The sequence below is a fragment of the Schistocerca serialis genome, chromosome 4 (genome assembly GCF_023864345.2).
Source record: "Schistocerca serialis cubense isolate TAMUIC-IGC-003099 chromosome 4, iqSchSeri2.2, whole genome shotgun sequence".
Lineage (NCBI taxonomy): Eukaryota > Metazoa > Arthropoda > Insecta > Orthoptera > Acrididae > Schistocerca > Schistocerca serialis.
The window spans coordinates 125,275,494-125,301,013 of NC_064641.1; the positions used below are offsets into that span (position 1 = coordinate 125,275,494).

At 38.7% G+C, this 25,520-nt stretch overlaps 1 protein-coding gene across 1 annotated transcript in view; it reads right to left on the reverse strand.

Moving 5' to 3' along the window:
• Nucleotides 1-25,520, reverse strand: part of LOC126474315 (ras-associated and pleckstrin homology domains-containing protein 1-like) — an 80,971-nt gene that overhangs the window by 12,382 nt on the left and 43,069 nt on the right. Inside the window, exon 3 of the mRNA XM_050101782.1 lies at nucleotides 803-916. Coding sequence (XP_049957739.1) covers nucleotides 803-916 — 114 coding nt within the window. The remainder of the gene's footprint in view (nucleotides 1-802; nucleotides 917-25,520) is intronic.

Sequence of the window (25,520 nt, forward strand, 5' to 3'; positions counted from 1 at the left end):
ACTGTTATAATACTCCATGAATAGGAAAGTAATGATATGATCAGAAATAATTTTATACTCCAGTGAAATTTATTTCCAGTAGGTCCACATTCATATCATGACATTTCTATCTAGGAGTAATATATTCAATTTTATAAACAATCATAAAATCACTTAAGAATGACCTAGAAGGCTGAAACCACTTGTGAACTCAGAAAAATTATTTCAACAAAAGAATAAAATGCCACCTTCTCTTAATGACTGCATCTATTTTAGCTACACAATGCAGTAAACTTAAGTTGATATACAGACCATAAAACAATATATGCAATGTAGATGCTGCAAAAGCTCCAGTGGATAATTAACAACAAAACAAACAAGAGCTTTGAATGGCACATATCTAATAAAAGTAAATAAATGACTAATCAGCAGACTCTTCACACCATGACTGAGTACACTTAATGACTGTCATTCAGTAATAATAAATTTATGAACTGCCATTTATATAAAGACTGAATAGGTTTCTAAGTAAATATAATGCACTCTGCAACAAAATTAAAGTTTTACAATCTTCAGAGTCAATATAATAGCAGCCAACAACAAAATAACACAAATGAGTGACCATGTCAGGCAATCAAAAGTCAGATCCATTTAAGGGAAAAAAAAAAAAAAAAACCACAAATGCGCAGCACAGCAACAGAGATGCACATGCTGTCTGACAAGCAAGCAGGCAAATTTGCTGTCAGAGTGAGGCAAGAGAGCAACACTGAGTGTAATGACCAACAAGTGAGCTAATTACGGATGAACGAGGGATAACTCCCACCTGAGGTCGATCCGCAGACACTCAGTAGAGTCGCTCGAGAACTGGAGGTGGGGGCAGGGGATGCATGTACGGCATGGAGGACAGCACCCCATCGGGCGCCAACCCCACACCACACTGTCAGGCATACGACAGCTGTCATTTTTCTCCTAGACAGAGATTTCTCATCTCTGTCATCTAAGCAACTGCTTAAATTTCAACACAGCAGTGTTCAATTTGCCAGTAGCAGCCATCTATGGACACTTGATATAATATTACCACATTACAGGGAAATTACCTTAATTTACAGTGACACACACACACACACACACACACACACACACACACACACACAATGATCAATCAACCTACCTAGTTCTACATAGTGCATTCTGTCACTGCCTACAGCAGCAATCCAACTAGTCAGTGTTGCTACAGTTCTATAATATAGCAAAACATTACAGTAATGCTTCCACTGTGACTACAGGGGTGGTGACATGTCAAGTGACAGGATGTGGCATTTCGTGAAGTTCTTCCCAGAGTTATGCTCCACACCATACAATCCACTAGATCACCAAACGTTTTGCTGTTAACCACAGTTAAATCTAAGTTTAAAATTCAAGACACCCAGAATAGCAGCTGACAGTGAGATTAAGGCACCAGTTTTACAGGGTAAAATGAACTAACCCATAAGGAAACATATCAAGTCTTCATACTTTTCATTAACACTGAGTCTGAGCACTAGCAGGCAAAAACGGACATTTTAATCTTACACGGCGAGTCAAAAAGAACTCTACAACTTTGGAACAATATAGAAATTTATTGAGTAACTTTTAGACTGCTGATGTGTTATTTTATAACAACCTGAAGTTTCAAATAAAAGTGTCAAGAGTCATTTTGGTTTTATATGACTACCATTTGTGATGCAGCAAACATCTCACTGGTAATCAATTTCTCCCCACACTCATTGTGGCATATCAGGCTTAACTTGTGCAAAGGCAGCGTAGACTTGATTTTTTCAGGTCAGCTACACAGTACTCGTCAAAAAGTCTTTTGTGGAATGCCAGTCTTACGAGACATATGTTGCGTTGATTTCTGTGGAATGGAAGCAAATCTCTTCCTAACCTGTTGGACAATCATCAACATGAGGGTGACCTGGTGATTTATCATGTCACAGTGAACAACCACTCAACAAAGTTCTTGTGCCAAGAGTATAAATTGTAGGCTTACTTGGAGGTTCTTAAGCTATTTGGTGCGAAGTTTACACCGAAAAGTAGTTGCAGAGATCATTTCATGAATCCAAAATTCACAACGAGCACACTCCACACCAGTGAAAGTAGCCATTTTAACTGTACACGACACTGGTGCTTATGGTGGAAGAACGGGGTACTTACGAACTACGTGTATCAAACTTGAGGTTGTGTGCTATAAAATAATGCATCTACCGATTGTGTAAGTTCTCAAATTTCTGTACCATTCAAAAGCCGTAAAGCCCTTTTTGACTAATCCTGTTTTTAGGGTAGAAAGTTCACAGTACAGTAGTAACCTTTTGACCAACAATAAAATTAGACGTTCTAACTTAAAGTTATGTGGATTACTAGACTTTTGAATTAAAATTAACTTGTATAAAGAGTTTTTTATACCACTTTTTCTGAAAAAGAGGAAAATTTATCGAGGGGACATGTAAGCAGTTTTTCAAAGCTAACATGATTATTTTACACAAAAATATTTAATAACGAAGCAAACAGCTTTTCTTCTCTACAGTAATCATGTATGAAAATCTCTCTCTGCTTTGTATACTTCAAAGTATGAGAATTTACACAGTGCAACTTTACACTCACTACACTAGTAAATACACTGACAGGTTGTACCTCACAGCCAGTTTTCCAGTCTGCTACTTACCTCTTTAGAGAGCACTACACATTTTTTTCCAAAAAAATAATTTCCAGTCAGTCATTCAGATGTACACTGTCGTGGTTTGGGATCTATTCTCTTAACAAGATGAGCTTGCTTTGTTACCATAAACTGTGAAGTAGTTTGATGATTTCCATTGCCTAAGCAGGTTCTGACACCTCTCTACCTATACAATGAATAAAGATGACCACCTGAGCAGTGTCTCTCATCCTTACCACATACATATTTTGTTTATCCTTCCCAAACAGCACTATGACATTCCATTTAAACCTAAAAGTTTGTTCACCTCCAAGTTTTGAATCTTCTACAGCACAACATAACCGAAGTTGAGTTTTGAAGTTCATGCAACAGCAATTTTGACCAACTCTCTCTTGAAAGTCAAATTGGTGTAAAATTTATCTGTAAAATAAAAGTAACCCTTTACAATGCCTTCAACAGATTCACCGTGTCAGACCTTGATATGTAGAGAGATTCTCAGATGGTGTGTACGCATACTGGAAATTACTGTGCATGGTTTTCATAAGAGGTCTCTATGTGCACTGTGTCAAAGTCAGTTTCCTCCGTTTTTTTTCTTTGCTAATGAATTATTTGTATAAAATTTTCTTAGAACAAAGATTAAATGCCAACAGAATTCTGGGACCTGTGTCCTTACATACAAAGTACTACACTTTTACACATGTGACTCTTGATGACCAGAAACACTCATTTTCACAAGGGTACCACTATCCCACACTTTGATAAGAGTATGTATTTTCTTTATTTTCTGTTTGGCATGCAGACTAGTTTGTTCCTTCATTTTTCATCACAGAATCTGTAAAAAATTTAAAAAGAAAGCTCTAGATGTACTACTCTCTCTCTCTCTCTCTCTCTCTCTCTCTCTCTCACTCTCACTCTCACTCTCACTCTCTCACACACACACACACACACACACACACACACACACACACACACACACACTTAACTGTCCAGATTGTACTACTAATACAGCAGTAAGTGGCACATCATCTGTCATCTATCATTCCTCTGATTTATAATACAGCAGTAAGTGGCACATCATCTGTCATCTATCATTCCTCTGATTTAGTATGGCACAAAGTTTCCAGCCTTTTCTTTGCTCTTTTGGTTCTTCAGGCAAGAGAGCTAGAGGAATAACATCGCTGCTTGTTCCTGAAGGGTTTTCACAACCACTTTACTTTTCAGAGTCCTACCACAAAAATCCCATTTTTGTTCCAAATAATTCATAACTGGCCTCTCCAAAATCTCTTCAAGTAAACAATCCTTATCACTTAAGAGCCATCTACACCGCAATCCTCTGAAAAATCAATTTCACTATTCTCAAAATCACAAGGCAACCCATGAACAAACTCTGTCAAACAATCTTGAGACAACTAAGCATTTTGCTGAAATACGCTGTTTTGAAAATCCTCAAAAAGAAACTTTTCTCCAGCATGTCCACACCACATAGCAATCAATATCCTAAAGTGCCTGCAGAAAATCCCAACTGCACAGGAATCAAAAATATTAACAGGGACAAAGAGGGAGATAGCGAAATCACCCTAAAAATTATAGGTGATGGATTTTCAGGCAGGCCAACTGCAACTGTACTTTTTTGAATGTGTGCCACAAACTGTTAATATCTCATGCTTATTAGCAAGCACTGCATTGTGGGATCTCACAGCTGGCTGCTTTTGGAGATTGTATAGGCTGTAACCATTTCACTTCATATATTTATCAGCATTTTACATAATTACTAACAAATGTAACCAGCTTCGTATCTCCAGGGTACAGACCCTATGCTAGATGCCTAGGAATGACACTAATGGGGAAAGGAAATTTAAACATACAACACTAATGACTGCTTGAATTTGTTCTCAGAATGACAATGTAAATACTGTGAAACCTTGCACAGCGAGCATAATTCACTCCGGAATCTTACTCTTAGTGCAACACACTCATTAAGCGAAAGAAGTTATACCATATAAATTAACCTAAAATATGATAATGTGTTCCATGCAAAAAAAGTACTAAAAGTTTTATCTTATTCATGCCATTTATTCAAAGAAAATTACACACACAGGATTATGTACTTTACTATTCACAATACATAACTAATTCTTTTTTGCTAGGAAGCTATCTACAGTCATTTGTTTCTGCCAACAGTTCAACACTTGGTGAAAATGCGATACAGCATTGTTGTTAAATAAATATGTAACGCACGTAGCCACTGCTTTATTGGGGGGGGGGGGGGGGGACAATGCAACAAATTCCCGTACTTTCAGCATTTCTCTTACTGTGCCAGAAGATTTTTGCTTTGCTGTCACCACCACCTCCTCCTCCTCCTCCTCCTCCTCCTCCTCCAAACTCCTCTCCACAACTTTCAGCTGTGAAACACCCTGCAACTCCATAAGCTCTTCAGTGGTCATTTCTTGGCTGTGATCTTCCACAAGCTCATCGGTATCTGGTTATCCACGTCTAGACCTATATTCTTGGCCAAAGACACAATATCACTGACTGCACGCTCCACAGGTACTAATTCAAATGCCTCTGAGACTCATTTGACAATGCACTCTGGCAAAAGCTGCTTCCTAGGAGTGAGTTCTCTCGTTAACCTCTTCCCACACCTTTCAATTATCTTGACCCAGTCAGCAATGTTTAAGTGACATTTGAATAACACTCAGATAGAGAGAATGGTAGCTTCAGTCAACTCAAAGCACTGCTCGGAGAGTGCTTTAGTGTAGAGCTTCTTATAGTTAGAAATAATCTGCTCGTCCATATGCTGGACTAACAGTAGTGTTGGGAGGCAGAAATTGGATCTTGATGAATTGAAATTCAAGGAGATGGTCTTGTAGGCCTGGAGAATGGGCAGGAGTATTGTCCATAACAAACAAGACATGAAGTGGCAGATTCATCTCAAATATTTTTTCACTGAAGGACAAAACACTTCAATCACAAAAAAGGCCACGTGTTACACGAGCCTTGTTGTTGGACCTCCACATCACATTTAACCTGCTCTTCTGGATTTTATGCTTTTTGACGGCTCGTGGAGTTTCTGAATGGCAGACAAGCAGCAGTTTAATTTTCAAATAGCCACTTGCATTGGCACAGAATATCAGAGTGCGATGGTCTTTCATTGGCTGTGACTAGGCAATGCATTCTCCTCCACTGTTACAAGGTACGCGTCAGCATCTAAAGGTACGCTTCGGCATCTTTTCTGGAATAGGCCAATCTCATCACAATGAAAAACCTGTTGTGGCAGACACCCCCCAAAATCTACAATCATCTTTAAGTTGTTTATGAAGTTCTCCACTGTCTTTGTGTCAGAGCTGGATTGTTTGCCATGCCTCACAATGCTGTGGATGTAGGTTCTTGTTAAACTTCTTGAACCACCCACGTCTTCCCTTAAACACTTCTTCGGCCGCTGATGATCCTGGCATCGTCTTAACGTGGTCGGCAAAAATCATTCTCGCCTTCTCACAAATTATTTTTGTATTAATAGAATTGCCTTTCAATTGCTTTTCATTTATCCATATAAGGAGCAACCTTTTAACACTGTCCAGAATACAAAACTGCTGTTAAGATACTCTTGTCACTCGTTCTGAAGCATCTACCTCCTTAACCTTGTCCTTGTTATTGAGGATAGTGCAAAAAGTCGATGCAGACCGACTGTATGTGTGTGCGAAATCAGCACCACTCACACCATGTTCATAGTCTCCACATTGTTGACGTTTCACCCACTGCTTGCGAACTGCTGGTAAATCGTCGCCTTTCGCTTAACAAGCTATGTTTTGCATAATGAGTCTTTTTTTTTTACAGTTTGTTTGGCTCCTTATTAGAATTGCACATTACAGGAGGTGCTTGTTAAGCAAGGTTACACCGTACACAACAAAAGAATCATCACAAATGTATAATTTTTTAAGACTCTCTACTGAAAGCCCAGTTTCCAAATACTTTTTCTGCTGACTAGTAAAATGTTTAGTTTAACAGATTTGCCATTCCATAATTCCCCGAAGAATTACAGAGAAAAAACAACTGGAACTTCAAACAAGCAACAAAAAATTTTTTTTCATTATTTAAATTCTCAATTTTTCCTATATACACCCACACCTGAGATTATATTCTATATCTGCAACAAAAGTTTTGTTTTAACTTTATTCGTCCGCTATGGACTCCACAGAAGAAAAGACAATGAGAGGGCTTCAAACTGCGCCAGTTTTTTAGTGCTGAACTTTATGATAAGAGATAGCAAATGAGAAGGAATGACAGGAAAGTAATGGAGAGAGAAAAAACTGAGAATAAGAACAGGTACAAGAAATAGCATACTTTTTTACATTTTGGTTTAATATACAAAATACTCGACAAATGGTAAAAAAGATGTCAGACAGTGAAAGTGAGTAGATTTCTTAATTGGTACAGAAACAATGTATTTCTTAAAGCCAAAGGCTTCCACATATGGAACACTGTGGATAGACATTCAAATTAATAAAAAGTGTATGACACGCGAGAAAAACCAAGAATATTAAATAAGATTTTGGTGAAAATCTATTAATCACTGTTCAAGTAATTTCATGTTAATACAACACAGAAAAGCAACGTTTTTAATTTTTATCATCTCAGATTTCTTTCAAATCTGGTGCATCCAATGATGCAGATAAGAGGTGGAAAACTACCAATTTGCAGAGGTTACAGGGCGGCTAAGTCTGTAAGCTGTGTGAAATATACATGCATCTATCTCAACATGAATGACTATAGCTCTGGCTCTAATCCAGGCAATAGTAATGAAACTTGTATCAGTGAAAACCCAACAAGCAGAGCTTTACATTGTTTTATATAAATGGCATGTTTCTGAACATTTTCACATGCAATGTCAGTGACCTTGACCTTTCACCTTTAACATCTCTCAACACCGCACCATCAATTTAAAAAAAAATCTACGTTGTACTGTTCTAATATGTTACTATAAACATGGCAAATATCAAGATGTCACACTAATTGCATCAATTCTAAAAATTTATTTTATCAGCATCAGCACACTATTAAAATAGAGGTATTATATTTACAATTGCAATCTTAAGTGATGTACAAAAATATGGTTTATACCATTGTAGTGAAAATACGAATTATTTACAATGTAACTTCAATGAAAAGGCAATAAAAAGTGATAATTCATCTCTCAAGTCTCCAATTAAATTGTTCACATTCACCAGATCTAATCCAGGGGGCTAGGGAGTCCTCCAAGTTGGTGTCAGTGGATCCAGTCCTGTGAGAATGTCACATCTTCTGATAACACAAGTGTGTGGTTTGGCAGGAAACACAAACGATGCAAGGCCATCCATGTAGATACAACAAGCAGCATGTACTACACCTGTCTCTTTGTAAGTTTGTGAAACGTACGCTACTCACCAATGGCTATCATACATTAAGGCAACCAATTCATTTAAGTCTGCTAACAACATTTTATTCACCATAGCAGTCACTGACTCTTCTCTGCTCACTAGGGTCTTTACTATAACTTTGTTAACAGCTATTGCACAATGAAGCTTACGTACTTGAAACATTGCTTCAGCTTGGCAATGTACTGATCACGATAAGCCAATATATAATGGAGAACACATGAAGGAACATTATCTTTGCACCACTGATACAACTGTCATGATGTCAAAATATGGTTCTCACGAAGTCCACTGCGACTGGCAAATGTGATTAATCTCTCTATAGTCCCCAAAACCCCATCACAAGATCATTTACCACGCTCTGTAACAAAAGAAATGCCACTCTACTTTAACATCAATTTCTCCCTGACAGTAGGGCAGATTCATGAAATTCTTCCTGTTTTTGTATTGGGTAGCACATCCACCCAGAAAGTGGTAAATGTGCTTTGGAGCTGGAATGTGGCATTTTAAAAAATTCTCTCTCTCTCTCTCTCTCTCTCTCTCTCTCTCTCTCTCTCTCTCACACACACACACACACACACACACACACACACACAGGTCCCACCAGCACTGAGAACAACACAATGCTTTGGCTGCAACTCAAAGTTTTGGGAATCCAACAGTGCTGATTTACTCTAATTCCATTTTTTGACAGTCACAGTCTTTTCTTCCTGGTATCTCACAGGTCACATTAATATCACAGTAAAAATAACATACACATTGAACTCTTTCTCACACAAGGTCTTACCTGTTATAATCATTACAGCAGACAATCACTACTGTTAGGAACACAATCCTCAGCAATGCATTCTGGGAGTCAAGTTCACATACATCATCTGGCTGTGTGTGAACCGTACATAAACATGCACTTAAAAAGCACACAAAGTCAAGAAACAGGAACAAAAATATTCAGACATGAAGTGTTCATCTCATTTTGAAAACAGAAACACCGGATTCTCTGTTCCGCTTATCGATGTTACTGCCAACCCACCAAAGCATGTCTTCCCTATAGCAGTTAATACCAGTCACATCAACTACAAGTCCCCTTAGATGCCTCTTGTGCGCCAGCTAGATCAGTAAACATGTTTTTAAAGTAAGACAAGGACTTCACGGTTTTCCTTATACTCTAGCACTTTGGAAGTAGTCAAACTTTGTATTTCGTCACACATACTACCCAAACTGCGACACTTAGAGGGTGACAATTATTGAACTAAATGGGAAAAAAAAGATTTAAATTAGTTACAAACTATGGCATGCACACTTCTTATTCAACATGTAAACGACATTACAGATATTCAGATTTGGGTTATAACCTGTTCGATATGCCTGCCATTATTAGCGATGATGTGGCGGACAAAAATAATGAAATTCTGCATGGCTTGCTGAAGTGTCAGGATATTGATGCTGTCAATCTCCTGACAGGAAGTTTTCAGCCCAGCAATGGTTTTGGTGTTACTGCTGTACACCTCATCTTTAATACAGCCACACGAAAGTCACACAGGTTCAGATCTGGAGAATATGGTGGCCAACTGAGGCTCATGCCAGTAGCCTCTGGGTACCTCAGAGGCAGTATGCAGTCCCCGAAGTACTCCTCCACGACATCACTCTCCTGCTCCGATGGGGTCAAGCATGAACCACACCTTGTCAAAATCAGGGTCACTTTGCCCCTTTGGATAATGGGGATGAAATCATCTTCCAAAACCCTCACATACCATTTGGTAGTCACTGTACCATCAAGAAACAACCTTCTTCTTCTTCTTCTTCTTCTTCTTCTTCATTTATTATTATTATTTTCTTTCCTTTCTCAGACATTATGTGTGGTTAAAAATGGAAAGTGACGCGGACCTTGATCAAGCGTGACTTCCTTTTAACTGTACAGTATGTGTTACATTGCATTTAGGAACTTTCAGGTAATTGAACATGAATCAATAATTACAGATTTCTGTAGTTGTATATATACATTTGGATGTAGCTGTATTGCGTTGATGTACTGGTGGATATTGTGAGTTATGACTCCTGTAGTCAATAGTATAATTGGTATAATGTCAACTTTCTCCTGATGCCACATGTCCTTGACTTCCTCAGCCAGTTGGATGTATTTTTCAATTTTTTCTCCTGTTTTCTTCTGTATATTTGATGTATTGGGTACAGGTATTTCGATTAGTTGTGTTAATTTCTTCTTTTTATTGGTGAGTATGATGTCAGGTTTGTTATGTGGTGTTGTTTTATCTGTTATAATGGTTCTGCTCCAGTATAATTTTTATTCATCATTCTCCAGTACATTTTGTGGTGTGAATGTGTTGTTTTATTAGTTTATGTTGTATGGCAAGTAGTTGATGTATTATTTTTGCTACATTGTCATGTCTTCTGGTGTATTCTGTATTTGCTAGTATTGTATATCCACTTGTGATGTGATATACTGTTTCTGTTTGTTGTTTGCGAAGTCTGCATTTATCTGTTGTGGTATTGGGATCTTTAATAATATGCTTGCTGTAATATCTGGTGATTATTGTTTGATCCTGTATTGCAATCATGAATCCTTCTGAAACTTCCTGGCAGATTAAAACTGTGTGCCCGACCAAGACTCGAACTAGGGACCTTTGCCTTTCGCGGGCAAGTGCTCTACCATCTGAGCTACCGAAGCACGACTCACGCCCAGTCTCACATGAATCCTTCTGTCTCACTGTATATATTGCCTTTTCTTAGCCATGTGTTGGATGCGTCTTGATCGATGTGTGGCTGTGTTAGATGACAAGGGTGCTTGCCATGTAGTGTTTTCTTTTTCCAATTTACTTTCTTTGTATCTGTTGATGTTATGTGCTCTAAAGGGTTGCAGAAATGGTTATGAAGTTGCAATGGTGTAACCGATGTACTTATATGAGTGATTGCTTTGTGTATTTTGCTAGTTTCTACTCATTCTATAAAGAATTTTCTTAAATTGTCTACCTGTCTATAATGCATGTTTTTTATGTCGATAAATCCCCTTCCTCCTTCCTTTCTGCTTAATGTGAATCTTTCTGTTGCTGAATGTATGTGATGTATTCTATATTTGTGGCACAGTGATCGTGTAAGTGTATTGAGTGCTTCTAGGTCTGCGTTACTCCATTTCACTACTCCAAATGAGTAGGTCAATATTGGTATAGCATAAGTATTCATAGCTTTTGTCTTGTTTCTTGCTGTCAATTCTGTTTTCAGTATTTTTGTTAGTCTTTGTCTATATTTTTCTTTTAGTTCTTCTTTAATATTTGTATTTTCTATTCCTATTTTTCGCCTGTATCCCAGATATTTATAGGCATCTGTTTTTTCCAACACTTCTATGCAGTCGCTGTGGTTATCCAATAAGTAATCTTCTTGTTTAGTGTGTTTTCCCTTGATTATGCTATTTTTCTTACATTTGTCTGTTCCAAAGCCATATTTATTGCTCCCAGTAGTTTTAGATCACCCATATATAGCAAATGTGTGATTTTGTGTTGGTATGTTCCAGAAATATTATATCCACATTTTATTATTTAGCATGCTGGATAGTGCGTTCAGAGCAAGGCAGAACCAGAATGGACTTAATAAGTCTCCTTGATATATTCCACACTTAATCTGTATTGGCTGTGATGTGATGTTATTTGAATTTGTTTGGATATTAAGAGTGGTTTTCCAATTTTTCATTACTATGTATAGGAACTGTATCAATTTAGGATCTACTTTGTATATTTCCAATATCTGTAGTAACCATGAATGGGGTACACTATCAAAAGCTTTTTGGTAATCAATGTATGCGTAGTGTAGCGACCTATTATTATTATTATTATTATTATTATTATTATTATTATTACTGATGAATCCATCCAAACCAACATGGGCTTCGTCACTAAACCAAACCTCCCATTAGTCAACCATGCAGTTTGAATGTCCTAATGCAAACCGTTCAGAAGTTATCATGATTTTATTTCATACAGGGTCAAAAACTGTCACCCTTTATCTTTCGGCCAGGCTACGATTTCTCTTTCCAACTTTTTTCAAACCCTTCTTTTCCAGATGTGCCACACAAGTCTGCTCCAAAACTGAAGCAACAGTTTCCACTTTTTGCTTTGGGCATACTTTCCCATACTGATATCTCTCCTAATACTAGAATTTAAAGAATCCAGTGACAAATCAGGTGCTATTTTATATTCACTTACATCTAAAGTAACAAACACAGATGAGGAAATGCATGTAGGAGTTTTGTGATAATTGCTTTCTACCTTTGCTGCAAACTTTTTCATCTCGCACTACATTAGGACGTTTTTCTACCATCCACTCCTAAAGATACCTTGAATTCTTCTGTGCTCTTGTATGTTTTCTTCTTTAAATAGATTGTAACAATACAATTTTAACTTTAAATACATTTCTTTATTGGCTGCTGTTCTGGAAAAACTGGACACACAACTGCTTAGTACATTGTTAGTGTAGTGATGTAAAAAAAAAAAAAAAATTTGGGTATGATGCCTTTGGTGTGCCAACTTGATATTTATCATTGAAAAAATACATAAACAAATAAATTCTGAAGGTGGGAGGAGGTGGAGGAGAGTAACGTTTAACGTCTTGTCGACAACGAGGTCATTAGAGATTGAGCACAAACCCTGATTAGGGAAGGGTGGGAAAGGAATCATCCCGGCATTGCCCTTAAGTGATTTAGGGAAATCACAGAAAACCTAAATATGGATGGAAGGATGCAGGTTTGAACAGTCGTCCTCCCAAATCAGAAGGCTAGATGTTATGAGATATTCAAGATCACAAGTCAACTCTTAGGAACTCTGTGTTATGTTACATATCGCTTAAAGCTCTACTCATTAGCTTTTCAACTATTTACGTCTAGCTTTTCAACTATTTAAGACTAACTGTTATACCTGGATTACAACCAGAATTTTTTATGTAGAGACAGGCATGTTTAAATTTCACACAATTCCCAAACTTTGCAAACCTGCACATCTCTGTGCAATTTTCATATACATCTACATATTCATAGTTTATCATCTCTTGTCTAGATCACTGAGTGCAGCAAATCTGAAGAAATTGAGTGGGTCGAGTTGATTGGTGCATTGAATTGACATGGAATTACCCATTCATAAACCACATACCTGCAAGATATACCAGACAAGGACTGGGTTCCCTACATCTAATGAAAAATGACATTTGAAGATGCTGTTAAGTTTCCACAATTATCTGCTGAACATTCGTCAGTAAAACCCATTAGTTACGATGTAGTGATGTCGATGTAGCACTATTTATCCAAACACAGAACATTTATAAAGTTTCAATCGTAGTTTTACCTATTTATACCAATTGATTGATCAATAATGGAAAATGTTTGTTGCCCAAGATGAACATGGCATTAAGTTCATGGACCATACTACTTCATAGTATACAGGGTTCCCTCCTAGGAGTCATCAGGCACATTTTCTTTCATGTTTCGGTACGAAATAATACTGCTCACTGTGTCTTTCATGTCATACCCAGTGTCACTGGAAAGCAATGGTTTGTTTTATTTACAAGCAAAATGAGTTGTAACGTGAAATATTATTTTCCCATTCATTCAATAGTGTGTTCCCAAATTAGTCTAGTGCGATATTCATTTTATTGGCATGTATTAACAGGGACAGTAAAACAAAAAGAATAACCATCACACTGGCCCTTGCTGACTGCTACTTCATGTGTATGAGGTAACAGGCGAGTTGTGGCGCCCTGAAAATATTCTAAGTTCGGAGTTGGTGTGGTGCACAGGCCGCTCGGCAAGCTGGGGCTCGTCAGCAACAGCTTGGTGCCGAACATTAGCCGGAGCAAGAGGGGTAGCCCCAGCGCGTGGTCCAGGCCAACCGCGTGGCTGGGAATCCCATGTTGACACTGTGTCAAGGACTGTGCTTTGTCTCAAAGGAGATTTGTATGCTGGGAGTGCCAAAGGCGGTGGACTCTGTGAAACCATAATGGCAGACATTTCACAGTTCATGTAGAAATTAATAACAGCCAGAGGAATCATGATACCTTAAAAATAAACGTGTACATTACCATTATTTGCACGACGATTCTGACAGTGTAACCAGGTTTTCAATATCTTTCTTAGTTTAAAGTTTAGTATCTGACTGTAAATTAAGCAAGTAACACCCAGCAACAATTTTCCAAAATCTAAATGGTTCATCCGATTTTGTCGATTGACATGTCTTTAGAAAGCTATTAGTGTAAACCTAAATTGGTATACATTACAGACATGTAACTTGAGTAGTACAAGAGTTATTGGAGGTCAGATTGGCCGATTACTATTTATCGCTTCAGGCCATCAGTACTCTACAGTTACACGAAAAAACGGTAGCAGTATGTTTATAAATATATATTTATTCAACTATGCCTTTGTTTATATCCGCCGGCCGCAGTGGTCTAGTGGTTCTAGGCGCGCAGTCCGGAAGTGCGGGACTGCTACGGTCGCAGGTTCGAATCCTGCCTCGGGCATGGATGTGTGTGATGTCCTTAGGTTAGTTAGGTTTAAGTAGTTCTACGTTCTAGGGGACTGATGACCACAGAAGTTAAGTCCCATAGTGCCCAGAGCCATTTGAACCATTTTGTTTATATCCAATATATACTATTCATTTGTTTATATCCAATATATACTATTCATCACCCCCCCCCCCTCCCCCCATGAACCATGGACCTTGCCGTTGGTGGGGAGGCTTGCGTACCTCAGTGATACAGATAGCCGTACCGTAAGTGTAACCACACTGGAGTGGTATCTGCTGAGAGGCCAGGCAAATGTGTGGTTCCTCAGGGTGTATACGGGGACAAGGAAAAAAAATTCCCCGATTATTCCTGAATTTCCCGTTTAAAAAATACGCTTTTTCCCGGGCGAAAATACACTTTTTCTGTGCTAAGCGACAGTAGGTTTTCTGCAGATTTTCCCTCGGAACTGTAAAACTTATCAATTCTTTGAATGGTTAAGGTTTTATACAATCGCGTAGAACTTCTCGGAACAAAAAGAAAAGACGGGCAGAGAAGCTTTGGAGAGACTTATTTAAAAAAAAAGGAGAGGAGTGTTGGAAAGACCTTTGATTTGCAGCAACATATACGTTCCATATTTTCATATTACGAAAGTATAAATTCGAATTGCACCAAATACAGGGCGTTAGTTTGCAGAGCGTTGAAACTGAGGTTGCGATGTCCTTTTGTAAGCGAGTCATATCCCAAGCCACGAGATCTAGTCAGCCAATGGCAGCAGCTATTCAGAGCATAGGACACGTGTTATAGTCAGCCAACAGCAAGATCACTTGTTACATAGCGCGAACACGCAAGAGGAAAAGTTAACGGTTTACATTAATGTACACAGTACCGTATATCTACAAGAAAAGCTAAGCTTTCACATATAATATTAGTCTCTAAGATTAACACACTACAACAGAAGCTAAGCTTTCACATGTAATATTGATCTTTTTTGCGTGTGTTATACTTTAAGATACATCACACAAATGTGCCAGTAAATTTAAAATTATGACATAAATGTCTCGGCTCGAAATTCTTGTAAGTGGCTGGTCCTCAAACTGTTCAGTTTCGAACGCTCTGTGATTTAGATATCCATTACACTTTCTCACACGTAACATAATTCATCTTGCGTAAGAAGAAATTTACTTGGAAAGTAATGCTTTTCTAACCACCGTTCGCAATACTATCCGAAGACTGTTAGAAATAGGTTCAATTTACCAGTTTCCAGAGAGTGCGAGAAAACAGGTATTATTGTGCGTGTGCAACTGCAGTGGTGTAGGAAGCCTGTATGTTCGTTTGTATAAAGCACTAAAAGAGCTTACATTACACCATAAAAAAAACAGGGCATCAGAGGGTACTCCAAAGAGCATCGGAATTTTGTAAACCATACTAAAACGCATAATTCGGCTTGAAGTGCGAATTGGCTTTTTCCAGGTTCACAATGAAGTAGGTCCCATCTGATATTAAACTTTTCAGTGTGGTTTTTGGGATGTAAATTTTCTTGGAGTACCAGTACTCTACGATCTCATTTTTGGTTCTTTATTACGGCATAATGCCATATATGGCAGAAGATGATAACGTGCACTTGAAATTCAGCGAAAAGTTGGAACTAGCCAATACTGTAGAATGAAACACTTCGTTTCAAATAAAATGACTGCCTCAGCGTAAAGATTAATAAAGCTAAATTTCTTTAGCAAACTCGCAAAAATAATTTCACCGTTCTGAAAGGCGATTAATGCTTGACTGCTACTAACTTGGAAATAAAATAAAATCAGAAAACTGAAATTAATAATATATTTTTGCCCTCCACAATTATGTGAATGTATTTTAATACATCTGACATCTGATAGCTCCCGGTCACAGAATTTTTTTTTTTTTTTTTTTGCATTCGACTTGGGAGCTGTACACGAAGACAAGCAGCTAAATCACTTAACGTAAACACGTGTCACGTGGAGGTTAACCACCTCCCCACTACAACTCTGTGCAAGCGTGAATCTGGCAGCTAGGGCACGCGAGAAAAATTTTTCTCATTTTCATCTGGCTGCTTGCTGCTGCTACCGATACAGCTAACAGCCAAACTTCAAGTAGCAGGAGAAGGTACTGCTTATACGAGAGTCAAATGCGCAAGCGCAACAGACCGCTGGCAATTGGTCAAACGAACCTAATGTGAACTTTTATTTAGTAAGTCTATGATGTGAACAGTTGTGACGTCATGCTCATAGCAAACAGTTTATTGTTAGGAAGAATTACAGTCTGCGCCCTACGGCCTTTGACATATTTTTGCTATTTGCAAACGCTTGTGTATGCACGGGTTTTTGTTGTTGTAAATTGCACATTTCCTTTGTCACTAAAGTTTTATTTTTTCCCCCCCTCTCGTTTATATTTTATTGCTGCAGTATCATTCTCCAGCAGCAGGCAATAACATTCTTTGCTAGAGAATCAATTCCGCAGCCAAAATTTAAAAAAATTTAACTGAAAGCTAAAACAATGAAAAATTCTCGGAATTCCGAAAAATTTCCGGGTTTTTCCCGGTTTCCTCCCGGATGAAAAAATTCCCAAGTTTTTCCCGGTTGTCCCAGGTCGTATACACCCTGTTCCTGAAGAGAGGCAGCAGCCTTTTCAGTAGTTTATTGACTGATCTGGCCTTTTAACGCTAACAAAAACGGCCTTGCTGTGCTGGTACTGCAAACAGCTGAAAGCATGGGTAAACTACAGCCGTAGTTTTTCCCAAGTGCACGCAGCTTTACTGTATGGTTAAATGACGATGGTGTCCTCTTGGGTAAAATATTCCGGAGGTAAAATAGCGCGCAATTTGGATCTCTGGACGGGGACTACTCAGGCGGACACTTATCAGGAGAAAGAAAACTGGCGTTCTATGGATTGGAGCACGGAATGTCAGAGCCCTTAATCGGGCAGGTAGGTTAGAAAGTTTAAAAAGGGAAATGGATAGGTTGAAGTTAGAATTAGTGGGAATTAGTGAAGTTCCGTGGCAGGAGGAGCAAGACTTCTGGTCAGGTGAATACAGGGTTATAAACACAAAATCAAATAGGGGTAATGCAGGAGTAGCTTTAATAATGAATAGGAAAATAGGAGTGCAGGTAAGCTACTACTAACAGCGTAGTGAACGCATTATTGTGGCCAAGATAGATACGAAACAACTCCTGCCATAGTAGTACAAGTTTATATACCAACTAGTTCCGCAGATGAAGAAATTGATGAAATATATGATGAGATAAAAGAAATTATTCAGATAGTGAAGGGAGACGAAAATTTAATAGTCATGGGTGACTGGAATTAGAGTGCAGGAAAAGGGAGAGAAGGAAACGTAGTAGGTGAATATGGATTGGGGGTAAGAAATGAAAGAGGAAGCCGTCTGTTAGAATTATGCACAGAGCATAATTTAATCATAGCTAACACTTGGTCCAAGAATCATAAAAGAAAGTTGTATACGTGGAAGTAGTCTGGAGATACTGGAAGGTCTCAGATAAGAGTATATAACCAGGTTTTAACTTGTAAGACATTTCCAGGGGCAGATGTGGACTCTGACCACAATCTATTGGTTATGAACTGTAGATTAAAACTGAAGAAACTGCAAAAAGGTGCGAATTTGAGGAGATGGGACCTGGATAAACTGAAAGAACCACAGGTTGTAGAGAGCTTCACAGAGAGAGCATTAGGGAACGATTGACAAGACTGGGGGAAAGAAATACAGTAGAAGAGGAATGGGTAGCTTTGAGAGATGAAAGAGTGAAGGTAGCAGAGGATCAAGAAGGTAAAAAGACGAGGGCTAGTAGAAATCCTTGGGTAACAGAAGAGAAACTGAATTTAATTGATGAAAGGAGAAAATATAAAAATGCACTAAATGAAGCAGGCAAAACGTAATACAAACGTCTTGAAAATGAGATTGACAGGAAGTGCGAAATGGCTAAGCAGGGATGGCTAGAGGACAAATGTAACGATGTAGAGGCTTATCTCAGTAGGGGTAAGATAGATACTGCTTACAGGAAAATTATAGAGACCTTTGGAGAAGAGAGAACCACTTGCAGGAATATCAAGAGCTCAGATGGAAACCAAGTTCAAAGCAAAGAAGGGAAAGCAGAAAGGTGGAAGGAGTATGTAGAGGGTCTATACAAGGGCGATGTTCTCGAGGACAATATTATGGAAATGGAAGATGATGTAGATGAAATAGGAGATACGATACTGTGTGAAGAGTTTGACAGAGTGCTGAAAGACGTAAGTCGAAACAAGGCCCCAGGAGTAGACAACATTCCATTTGGATTACTGACAGCCTTGGGAGAGCCAGGCCTAACAAAATTCTACCGTCTAGTGAGCAAGATGTACGAGTCAGGCGAAATACCCTCGACTTCAAGAAGAATATAATAATTCCAGATGTGAAAATTACCGAACTAATACTTTAATAAGACACGGCTGCAAAATAGTAACACGAATTCATTACAGACGAATGGAAAAAAATGCTAGAAGCCGACCTCAGGGAAGATCAGTTTGGATTCCGTAGAAATGTTGGAACACGTGAGGCAATACTGACTCTATGACTTATCTTAGAAAATAGATTAATGAAAGGCAAACCTACGTTTCTAGCATTTGTAGACATAGAGAAAGCTTTTGACAATGTTGACTGGAATACTCTCTTTCAAATTCTGAAGGTGGGAGGGGTCAAATACAGGGAGCGAAAGGCTATTTACAATTTGTACAGTAACCAGATGGCAGTTATGAGAGTTGAGGGACATGAAAGGGAAGCAGTGGTTGGGAATGGAGTGAGACAGGGTTGTAGCCTCACCCCGATGTTATTCAATCTGTATATTGAGCAAGCAGTGAAGGAAACAAAAGAAAAATTCGGAGTAGGAATTAAAATCCATGGAGAAGAAATGAATACTTTGAGGTTTGCCAATGACATTGTAATACTGTCAGAGACAGCAAAGGACCTGGAAGAGCAGTTTAACGGAATGGTCGGTGTCTTGAAAGGAGGGTGTAAGATGAACAACAACAAAAGCAATAAAAGGATAATGGAATGTAGTCGAATTAAGTCGGGTGATGCTGAGGGAATTAGATTAGGAAATGAGACAAAGTAGTAAAGGAGTTTTGCTATTTGGGGAGCGAAATAACTGATGATGGTTGAAGGAGAGGATATAAAATGTAGACGCAATGGCAAGGAAAGCGTTTCTGAAGAGGAGAAATTTGTTAACATCGAGTATAGATTTAACTGTCAGGAAGTCGTTTCTGAAGGTAGTTGTATGGAGTGTAGCCATGTATGGAAGTGAAACGGGGACAATAAATAGTTTACACAAAAAGAGAATAGAAGCTTTCGAAATGTGCTGCTACAGAAGAATGCTGAAGATTAGATGGGTAGATCACATAAATAATGAGGAGGTATTTAACAGAATTGGGGAGAAGAGGAGTTTGTGGCACAATTTGACGAGAAGAAGGGACCGGTTGGTAGGACATGTTCTCAGGCATCAAGGGATCACAAATTTAGTATTGGAGGGCAGCGTGGAGGGTAAAAATCGTAGAGGGAGACCAAGAGATGAATACACTAAGCAGATTCAGAAAGATGTAGGTTGCAGCAGGTACTGGGAGATGAAGAAACTTGCACAGGATAGGGTAGCATGGAGAGCTGCATCAAACCAGTCTTTGGACTCAAGACCATAACAACAACAACAATATTCATGAAGAAATTGGTCAAATATGTACTGTGTTTTAGAAAGCACAGACATTAGGCTACTGGCCTACTTTTGCTTCTGTTCCTTTGATACATGTTTATTTAATAATGTGTGTTAGAGCATTTTTATGGTCCAGCTGTAGGAATATTTATTTAGTTTCAAGTTATTTAAATGTAAATTTAGTATTTCGTATGTGTTTCAATATGTCAGAGTGTGTGTTGGCTTGGAGACATGGCAGGAGCACTCTATCCAATCACAGCACTTGTTACTACAGTAGGCGACTACTGAAGTCAATGGAGGGACTGTAGGGGTGGGGGAGGAGCATCGGGTCGCACAAGATTTTGGGGGGGTGGGGTGGGGGGGGGGGGGGTGTCTAGGTGGGAAGGCGCATCGGATGGTCACAGGAAATACTTGGAGGGTGTTGGGCAGTTTGTGCGTGGTCGTAGGAGATTGAAATATTTCGTAGTGCCAACTTGTGCACTTGTGAGATTTACGTGGCTTCTGCAAAGATGATGTAGTATGCGTTTAGAAGTGAATATCTTGCGAGCTATGTTGTTGCTCGTAACTAATTATGTGAAGTAGGATTCTATTGTTTCTTTGTTATTCAACTTATATTTTATTTAATTGCTGGATCATCGACACCAATAAGTGTTTTGCAATAATAAAAGGCATTCTTAAATGTACTTCTGCTATTGTACTCATCATTTAAAGTCGTCAAAAATAGTACCTGCAGATTTTATTTAATTTGCAATCTTTCATTTATAAACTTCTATGTTACATTCAAAATTCGCAATTGCTGAGTGCTAGGAACCTTCAACCATTGAATTCATGTGTATATTTATATTGTATACTGTAGGCTAAGCACTATTTGGCTTGTAATGCGCAACTACGTATTCCAGCCACTAGACAATGAAACCAGCCAAACCTTTTAATATTTCAACTCTGAGTCTGAGGGTATGTAGTTGAGGGCAACCACTTTTTAAGCCCGCATGTGGCAGCATTGAAGAGCCAATGCTGGAGTAAAGATTATTCTTTGTGTTTTACTGTCCCCGGTAATACATACTGTTCAAAAAAGTATCACACTAGACTAATTTGAGACCACTCTACAAACTGATCATGTAAACTCCCATTTAAAAATAATTTTGCTTGTAAATGGAAAAAAAAACAATGCTTTCCATCGACATTGAGCATCTCATGAAAGACATGATGAGCTACACATTACAAAAATTAATTGCAAATTCCTGCTGAAACACCAGAGAACATGCAGCTGATCACTTAAGAGGGACACCCAGAATACGTGTTCTGAATGATTCATTAATAAAAATTAAAAACCGTGTACCTTTTACAGGGTGTTTCAAAAATGACCGGTATATTTGAAACGGCAATAAAAACTAAACAAGCAGCGATAGAAATACACCGTTTGTTGCAATATGCTTGGGACAACAGTACATTTTCAGGCGGACAAACTTTCAAAATTACAGCAGTTACAATTTTCAACAACAGATGGCGCTGCAAGTGATGTGAAAGATATAGAAGACAACGCAGTCTGTGGGTGTGCCATTCTGAACGTCGTCTTTTCTGCTGTAAGCGTGTGCTGTTCACAACGTGCAAGTGTGCTGTAGACAACATGGTTTATTCCTTAGAACAGAGGATTTTTCTGGTGTTGGAATTCCACCGCCTAGAACACAGTGTTGTTGCAACAAGACGAAGTTTTCAATGGAGGTTTAATGTAACCAAAGGACCGAAAAGCGATACAATAAAGGATCTGTTTGAAAAATTTCAACGGACTGGGAACGTGACGGATGAACGTGCTGGAAAGGTAGGGCGACCACGTACGGCAACCACAGAGGGCAATGTGCAGCTAGTGCAGCAGGTGATCTGACAGCGGCCTCGGGTTTCCGTTCGCCGTGTTGCAGCTGCGGTCCAAATGACGCCAACGTCCACGTATGGTCTCATGTGCCAGAGTTTACACCTCTATCCATACAAAATTCAAACGCGGCAACCCCTCAGCGCCGCTACCATTGCTGCACGAGAGACATTCGCTAACGATATAGTGCACAGGATTGATGACGGCAATATGCATGTGGGCAGCATTTGGTTTACTGACGAAGCTTATTTTTACCTGGACGGCTTCGTCAATAAACAGAACTGGCACATATGGGGAACCGAAAAGCCCCATGTTGCAGTCCCATCGTCCCTGCATCCTCAAAAAGTACTGGTCTGGGCCGCCATTTCTTCCAAAGGAATCATTGGCCCATTTTTCAGATCCGAAACGATTACTGCATCACGCTATCTGGACATTCTTCGTGAATTTGTGGTGGTACAAACTGCCTTAGACGACACTGCGAACACCTCGTGGTTTATGCAAGATGGTGCCCGGCCACATCGCACGGCCGACGTCTTTAATTTCCTGAATGAATATTTCGATGATCGTGTGATTGCTTTGGGCTATCCGAAACATACAGGAGGCGGCGTGGATTGGCCTCCCTATTCGCCGGACATGAACCCCTGTGATTTCTTTCTGTGGGGACACTTGAAAGACCAGGTGTACCGCCAGAATCCAGAAACAATTGAACAGCTGAAGCAGTACATCTCATCTGCATGTGAAGCCATTCCGCCAGACACGTTGTCAAAGGTTTCGGGTAATTTCATTCAGAGACTACGCCATATTATTGCTACGCATGGTGGATATGTGGAAAATATCGTACTATAGAGTTTCCCAGACCGCAGCGCCATCTGTTGTTGAAAATTGTAACTACTGTAATTTCGAAAGTTTGTCTGCCTGAAAATGTACTGTTGTCCCAAGCATATTGCAACAAACGGTGTATTTCTATCGCTGCTCGTTTAATTTTTATTGCCGTTTCAAATATACCGGTCATTTTTGAAACACCCTGTAAATGTTCTGTATAACAGTGAGAACAAAAACATCAAGAGTGCAATAAAAATGTGGAGACAGAAATAAACACAGCACTTTTACAACTCTCCCTACTTTCTGACTTTCATATCTTAATGTACTGTTCCTCCTCAACAACTATGTCAGTGCCCTCTGACATGAGAAGCAGCTTATCTAGACCAATTTGAAGTGACAGTGAACAGTACACTACTGCAACTTTGGATGTGTGATATGATATTCAGTTATAAAGACAGCATGATGGTCACATACTTATAGAGTTTGGACTAACATTTATTCCGTACTAATTACCTAAAGGTGAGGTAACATGTTTCTTCTATCCCTACATCATATACTCTTCACATCGCAGAATAAAACAAAGACACAATTTCAACAAAGGAAAAACCCAGAGCTATTCTCTTAAAACCACTGGCACTGAAATTGGAGATATGTTACACTTTGCAGTTCTGAGAAATATTTAATACTTTGGCAACCAAACCTGAGTATTACTCGCATTACGACACTGTGTTCAAAGGAATGTGCCCAATTATATCTCAGGCCGCAATTTTCACAACATGCTGGGCACCTATCACTCAAAAACTAGACAAAATTTTATACAAGACCAATGCCCAGATGTCTCACTACCTGTCCCTTGAAAGGTGCTGCCTTCTGCTGTCAATTACTAGAATTACTTTGAAAGATGCAGTAGCAAACACAACAGCTGCAGTTGTGAGACTGACCGAACCATTGCATGCTTGCATCGTTTCATGAAGCGATTACTTGTTAGTTTTCCAGTTTGCTGTAATTATGCTATAAATGTGTCGCATTTGTTGAGTGGGCAAGAAATTTTGGAAGCACTATAGGCAGAATTCAATGATCCTAGACTGAACACAAAAATGTCAGCTTGTAAACAGTCTGAAGATTATTCCTATTAAGTTAAGCTGCAGTCTGCTACAGTTTTCTGTTGCAAGTATTGCTGCAACAGATTCTGCTGCTGCAATTACAATTCAGTTCTGTTCTATTTATCAAATTCTCTTCATTTTTACAAATGAATCTCCTGATGGAGCAGCATCCAACACAGGTTTCTATGATTTGTTCAGAGATGATGAGACAATTTATTGGCAAAACAATCACAACTGATACAAGTTGATATTGCTTTTGTTGCAACATCTCTCTCTCTGCATGCTAGAATGTTCCAAACCTTTCCAAAGAAAAGCCAGCTACAGGTGAAACTGTGCCAGTAACTTTTTAAAAAACTGACAAAAATGGCAATTTTCTGGACCTCAAGTGTTAACCAAATGTACATTATATATATATATATATAATGATTATGAAACATCTATGTCTGCTCATCTTCACATGTGTAATAGTGTAAGTCATTATGAATACATCAGTAGGAGAAGTTATTTAAAATCTCTTGATTTCTGCTTCACAGTACACTTTTTTTTTTTGTCAGTCCAAATATGCAGTTTTTTTATAGTCATATAAATTACAAGGTCTCATGACAAAAAGATGAGAAAGAAATCCAATACTGTTTAGAACTTTACTTGTTACCAGCTTTACTGGTGTATCTGACAAACAGCAGAACAAACAATAATTCTGGAAAAACTGTAAAAATAGAAAATCATTTTTACCTAATTTTATTTTCAGTATCTTAAATTATGAGGAAGGCATTAAATACTTTGAAATGAAAAAGTGACTAATTTTTAAAAATAAATGCTGTAAGTTGAAACATGGAATATATACCCATTCTTCCAGATGGATCTGAATGTTTTTCATCACCACCTACAACACTGTCAGAGGATTTAAACCGCTTCCCGTCAAATCCATTCTATTAGGGCATCAATTGTTCAGATGATCCTGCTAACTTAACTCTTCTGAGAACACCGTAAGACTGACATTTAGTTCTGGTTAATAGGTCCCCATGCAACATCCTCGTTTTCAGATCTCAAATCTTTGTAATGAACAGTTAACAACATTCTGCTCACTCCTACTGTGTGGGAGGATGTTTCCTCCTGCTGATCAAAGACTCCCCATGAAGTGTGCCTATTGCTATGCAATTGTACTTAACTTGTCAGGTGTACAACTAAGCCAAAGATGTTTGGTAGCCACATACACAATATACTGCAAACCAACTTATTTCGATTCATTCCACACCATAAATACTCCTAGGAAACGTCAGTTATGATTAAGCACTGATTCATCATGCAATTATTTGCTGACATGGAAAAGTAAATATGTGCAAAAAGACTTCTGCTTTAAAAAGAAAGGGAGATGGGAGGGGGAAGGTCTGGGTTTAATGCTGCCATAATTTTTAGATCATTGGAGACTAAGCA